The sequence below is a fragment of the Terrapene carolina genome, unplaced genomic scaffold (assembly GCF_002925995.2).
Source record: "Terrapene carolina triunguis isolate 2854851 unplaced genomic scaffold, T_m_triunguis-2.0 Scaffold42, whole genome shotgun sequence".
Lineage (NCBI taxonomy): Eukaryota > Metazoa > Chordata > Testudines > Emydidae > Terrapene > Terrapene triunguis.
The window spans coordinates 72,976,618-72,983,207 of NW_020664393.1; the positions used below are offsets into that span (position 1 = coordinate 72,976,618).

Sequence of the window (6,590 nt, forward strand, 5' to 3'; positions counted from 1 at the left end):
AGGGGACCATATGAAATTGAAGAAAAGACAGAGGAAACCTGAAAGACGAGAGTGAAACAGAAGGCCTGAGGCAGAATACAAGATAAAGACTGTAGGAGGAACAGAGAAAACAGAAGAGACAGGATGAAGCAAACAAAGGCCAAAGAAACTGCAAGAGACTGAATTGTTAAAAAATACTGATACATGTAACATATTCTTAATTTACCTTCATCCATATCAATAGGATCTGGACGGGCCGGTTTGGTTTCTGGATTTGGATCAATTTCTCCTGGTTTCAGTTTTCGAGGATCATCTGCCGTTTCTTCCTCATTGTCTCTCTGAGCAGCTTTATCCCTGTAAAGATGTACCAGCACATTCAGGTGATATGACCCACTTTATGAAACTGGGGAAAATGTGTAACTATCTCCTGAAATCCCAACCCCCAAAACTGCCCAAGAAATGAAAGCCAGTAGCTCACAGTAAATATTACAGACACTTACTAACTGCAGAGAAGAATTATGAATCATTGAACACTAATATTTAAGCCACTAAAACAAAAGCATCACAAATTAATAAAAACAACTGAAAGAGAGGCAATGAAACATGCAAAGTGGACAAGTGAGGGTGACAGAAGTGAACTCATCTGTTGTGGGCAACAGCAGTCCATGGAAAGATACTGATAATAGAGAACTGCTGTAAGACAAACCACCCTACATCTCACTTGTTGCTTCTAACCACCAACAGCCCTAGCAGCAGCTTGAAGGAGAGGAGAGAACTGGGCCTGCTAGCAACCCCTGCCAGCATAGGAAATGGGCCAGTCATTTCTCTCTCTGCCTCCCTCCAGGCACCAGGGACCAGGAGCCTTTCCCATCAACCTAGGTAGCCCAACCTAGCAGCCTACAGAAGGCCCAAGCCAAATGGAAGCCCTTCCAGCTGCAGCACCCGGGAGGAAGAAGAGAATACCGCCACACAGCCAGCAACCTCCTGATGTCTATGTAACAAACTACAAACATTTTCATGCTATTTGTCTTTAGCAAAACAGAGTCACTTACAAAAGAAATTCATAGTGTTCCAAGCACTGCGCAGCTGTTCTTCCAATGATTGGAGCAATGGTCCTCCACTGGGTTGGCATTAGCTTGGCCAAGTGTAATAGTTTCTCCTCTTCTTCCCGTGACCATTCTGTCTTTTTGATACTTGGGTCCAACCACTCGTACCTGTTACACAGCGATAAAATTAAAAAAGAGGGCATTTCTGAGACAGTTTATGACAATTCAATTGTGAGCAAGTCATATTGCTTCCACACACCATTATGATGGGATTTCAGAATCTCATCCTGGATATATCTGATCTATGGCTATATAAAAATGTGTATTGTACGCAGCACTTTTATACATATAAAGCTTTATGTTTTGTTCTCATTTGTCATATAGATCTTCCCATCTCTCCTCATCCTCACTTTTTTTTTGCCAAAAGACAGGATTCACAAAACTAGTCTTTACTAGTCATGTGGTTTTACATACCATTTTCAAATGGTTACAAGAAATGGTGGAGAACAATTAAGGCCCTGATACTGTAAATACTTAAGCACACACTTAACTTAAAGTGTGCAAGTAGTTCCGTTGGATTATGCTTCCATTAAATTTAGCACGCGCGCTTCAGTGTCTGCAGGATTGGGGTCTAATTCTCATATGGATTTGTTAGTACGTGTGTTAATTTTAAGGGTTGGGGTTTTTTTGGTACACATTCAAATCTAGTACTGGAAAATAAAAAAAGGGGAGTCTAAACTGAATGGTCTGAAAGCCTCTTTATATTAATACAAAGAGCTTGTTTAAAGTAAATTTTCTTTCTGACAAACATCTCGTTAAAATATGTAAATCAGACTACAAAGTGGTTATTTTGAACTAAATTTTTACAATGATCCTGTATCTTCAGTTTATGTGATGTCACTGATGTCATCTGTAAAGTGAATGGCTTTCTATTTTTGCTCACGTTACTTTCAAGGAATATGAGTTTGTGATAGCTGCAGAAGATGAAATCAAGTAAGAATCACAAAGCTCTATCTCCCTTCCCTGGACCTGAACCATTGACAAACTCTATAGTAACTTTTAAATTCACATTAACTATGGATCTCACTTTCCCATTACTGTGTTCTCTACTTACCATCTGGCTTTGCATTGTTTTGCTGATTTTCTGTGCAACAAGGAAGCAATACGAGACCACTGGTTTTTGCCATATTTCATCACAGCTGCTTTAAGAATTTCATCCTTAAAACAAAAAGAATTCTTATTACGATGGGTCGTTAGAAAACTTTATTAGAGATGAATGCTTGCTTTGAGCTCTGTGAGGAGAGATGGAAGAGAGGGTTTTACAAGGATGGTGGCCTGGTGGGAAGGGCAAAGGAACCCTCTTCTTTCCAAAATTTTGCTCTCATCGAAGATGAGTGAAGATGTAGGGCTGTTTTACTAATGCCATTAATCTTACCGCTAACATTTAAAATTACTATAGCTGAAAGAGGTTAGCAAAAGAAATTATTGCCATTTACTTTGGGTATTTGGTGAATGGCCAGTTTCATTGTTTCTCCCGTACAGTAAGTTTCCAGGGTTGTGTGGATCCTTCACACAACAAGGATGGTGAGAAAATATTTTTAACAATAGGACATGGTAAAAGCATGAAAACTAGGGCATGTGTGGCACCTAAAACCACTTTCAACTTTTTTTTACATTGAGCAGATTTCAAGTTGGTGATGTCCCTTTAATTGGAAGTTTCAAGTTTGCGATGGAAATTGAGCCAACTGCCTAAAAAACAGCAAGCTTTGAAGGTCCCAAAAAGAAGAAGTTAATATCAAGACAAGCACTTGGTTGCAGATCCAGTCATAGCTAGAACTGTTTATTTTTTGATATTTGCATCCTAAACCTAAGGAAGTTTCTGTTCTTGTATAGTTCATTTAATAAAATAAATGGCAGATTAACAGCCATTTCCTATTCTCAGCTTTGTTTGGAGATAGTGGACATGATGATATACATGTGTAGTATGAACAAAGTATTGTTAGGAACACTTGTTTTGTGACAAGGTAACTGTAGACACACTTAATTTTACAGTTTAATGGCAATACATTACTTAGGAGTGCGAAAAGTTCTTGATCCAAACCTGAACAACCAATGGCATATGAAATCTATTTATGAAATATTCCATTTGCAGGTGTTTCAACTGAAACAGCTGCAGACCCTGAGAAGACTTCAAACAAAGGAAAAAGGATATGATCTCCAAGTATCATGAAATCTTCACTACAAGAATTCAGTAAACATCAGCTCCAATTTTCACGGGGTTATCTCACAATAAAGTCCATTAGGGCTGACACTACATCACTACACTACATCAGGACTGACACTACATCACAAGACAAGGTGTGCACCATGACATCCTGATGGCAAGTGACATAGTGAAGATAACTTCAAGACACTGGAATTCAAACCTGTGTTGAGATAGAACAGTTTTGTCTCAGAAGACAAAGTTATAGAAGCATCAATCCCATGAAACAGAAACAGCTTCATGTCCCCAAGCCCAAACTTCGCCTCTTCTACAGAAGCCATAAATTTCACTTTTATTATAAGAAGTTAGAACCCCAAAATTTAGGAGATTATGGAAGAAAGTTATGGACCTGTTGCAGACTATTCTAGCATGGAAACCATAAAGTGCATTCACTGGAACGGTGGCCAGAGATGTGAACAAAAGCTGAAAAGCTCAGTTACCCTTTGAAGTTTTCCTGGGATCAGATGGCATCTTTTTCTAAGGGAAAGTCTACACTACCGCACTACATTGCACAGCTGCGCCGCTGTAGCGCATCTGGTGAAGATGCGTTATGGTGACAGGAGAGCGCTCTCCTGTCAGCATAATTACTCTACCTCCGTGAGAGGTGGAAGCTATATCAGCAGGAGAGTGTCTCCCTCCAACATAGCGCGGCGTAGACATCGCTTTAAGTCGATGTAACTTATGTAGCTCATTGGGGTGTTGTTTTCAAACCCGAGTGACTTAAGTAGTAGTGTAGACCACCCTAACTGAGCTGAAAACAGAAGCCTTGTTTTGTATAGAGAAAAGCACACAAAGTGATCAAATAAGTGATCTACCAAGTGCTTCACAAACACTCATTATAGTCTAGTCTATACAAGAAGAGTATCCATTGCCAACAATAGAAATTTGCAGTTAAATTATGTTCAGTGCCAGTTGAACTGCACAAAGTTGTTTTTCCTCATGTACACAAGTCTTCAGAGTGCATTGTGGCTTTAACCGTAGGCTGCTGAGTTTTGGTTTGGGATACTACAGGGATGTATATATATATATATATATATTTTTTTTTAAATGAAAAAATCTTCTCTCTCTCTTTATATATATATATATCATACTTCCATCTTTTGCTGCAAGATTCCATTTGCTACAAGTTAGCACTACAGTAATAACACTGATAAGATGTACAAATAATCACTGGTAATTTTTTGCATGACCATCATGTAGCTACTCATATGTTTATTATGAACCAATCACCATAGTACGGCACCAAATACAAACACTTGCTTCGGTGTCATCCTGGTAGGACTCTAGCCTCTGTACAGCCCTCAGAGGAGATGCATTCTTGAGATCATCATCCTTTTAGAGGATAAGGACGAAGGGGAGAGAATATCTCTGAAAGTCTGAGAAGGTAGGAGAATACAGGCCTTGCCAGATGGAGGGAAATGCTTGTGCTTGTTATGTCAGGATATGACCAAACTTTAGCTAACTGAAGGACCACATAATTGCTTTGTCAGAAACGCTTCTTACTATAGAAGAGCAGCCTATACTTATCCTCACCCTTCCTCATAGGGAGAGATAAAGCATTCTGCAGAAAGAAACGCTTTCCAGCACACAGGGACCCATGCGGCTCTGACCCCCTGCCCATGCAGCACACACTGAACCCCAGCACAGAGAACAGCTCCCAGAACACAGGGCACATGTGGATATGAGTCCCCTACTCATACTGCACACTGGGGACCCAAGCCTGCAGAGGAACCGGCTCCCAGTGCACAAGGGGCCCCTGCCCATTTCTGCACACCGGGGACCGCTGCCAGCACACGGGCGCTCACATGGATCTGAGACCCCTGGCTATGCTGCACACTGTGAACCCCAGCCTGCAGCAGAGCCAGCTCCCAGCACACAGGGCCCGTGCGGATCTGTGCTCTCTGCCCATGCTACACACTAGGGACCCCAGACTGCAGAGGGGGCAGCTCCCAGCACACAGGGCCCAGGCTCTCTGCCCATGCTACACACTAGACACCCCAGACTGCAGAGGGGGCAGCTCCCAGCACACAGGGCCCAGGCTCTCTGCCCATGCTACACACTAGACACCCCAGACTGCAGAGGGGACAGCTCCCAGCACACAGGGCCCAGGCTCTCTGCCCATGCTACACACTAGGGACCCCAGACTGCAGAGGGGACAGCTCCCAGCACACAGAGCCCAGGCGGATCTGTGCTCTCTGCCCATACTACACACTAGGGACCCCAGACTGCAGAGGGGACAGTTCCCAGCACACAGGGCCCAGGCTCTCTGCCCATGCTACACACTAGGGACCCCAGACTGCAGAGGGGACAGCTCCCAGCACACAGGGCCCAGGCTCTCTGCCCATGCTACACACTAGGGACCCCAGACTGCAGAGGGAACAGCTCCCAGCACACGGAACCGATGTGGATCTGGGCCCTCCCCCCGCCGCACACTGGGGACCCTCAAGTATTAAGCAGGCGGGGGGTGGGACAGGGTCTAGAGAACCCGAGGCACAGAAAAGTATCTCAGAGACCATTCTGAAGACACCCTCTGCGCATGCGCAGGACCCCTCCAGCCCCGTTTCAGCGCATGCGCTCTGCCACCCCTTCTCGCTGCCCAGCGGAGGCTCAGCGGGCGACCCTGCGGCTGGGCCTCAGGAGTGGAAGCGGCCCCTACCTCGGTGTTTCGCCACACGCCCCCTTTGATCATAATCCGCGGCATCTTGGCAGCGAAGGCGAGCGGGCTGCGGAAGAAAACAGACGATGGCGGCGTAGCAGAGGCACCACTAGTCTCTCCGCGCTACGGGCGGTTGAGATTCTGCGCAGGCGCCGTTCGGGCAAGAGCGCGGGGAATGTGTCAAAACTCCGAGCCGACGCGCAGTTAGTCCGTGAGCCGTAGCTGCACGCATGCGCACTGAGAGGGGACGAGTCTCCCGCTAGTGAGATTACAGAAACTACGCGTGCGCAGTTGTGAAGGCGGAGGGACGGGAAGATTCGAGCAGGGCTGGTGTGCAGGGCCGCTCAGGGGCAGCCGGCATTGTCATAGCGCCACCTGGCGCCCGGCGGTGCTTCGGGCACAGAACCCTGCCGGCTGGATGCAACCTGCGGGACCCGATCCAGTCCGAGCGAGGCTGCGGGAGGAGGGAGCGGGGCTGGGTCCGACCCTGGAGGTGAGACAGCCTCGTATGTTATGGGGGGGGGGGGGGGCGAGGAGCGCCGGAGGGCGGGGTGTGTGTGTGTCTGTAACCAAAGTGGGCCCTGCTTGGGGAGAGCTGGCTGTGCAGGGGAGTGTCTCTTGGGATGGGGTGGTGGGGAGCCGTCTG

At 45.9% G+C, this 6,590-nt stretch overlaps 1 protein-coding gene across 1 annotated transcript in view; it reads right to left on the bottom strand.

Moving 5' to 3' along the window:
- Window positions 1-6,398, bottom strand: part of CDC5L (cell division cycle 5 like) — a 47,246-nt gene extending 40,848 nt beyond the window's left edge. Inside the window, exons 1-4 of the mRNA XM_026656051.2 lie at window positions 5,945-6,398; window positions 2,140-2,243; window positions 1,032-1,193; window positions 206-333 (exon numbers count right to left, since the gene is read on the bottom strand). Coding sequence (XP_026511836.1) covers window positions 206-333; window positions 1,032-1,193; window positions 2,140-2,243; window positions 5,945-5,989 — 439 coding nt within the window. The 5' untranslated portion in view covers window positions 5,990-6,398. The remainder of the gene's footprint in view (window positions 1-205; window positions 334-1,031; window positions 1,194-2,139; window positions 2,244-5,944) is intronic.
- Between the last annotated feature and the right edge of the window lie 192 nt (window positions 6,399-6,590).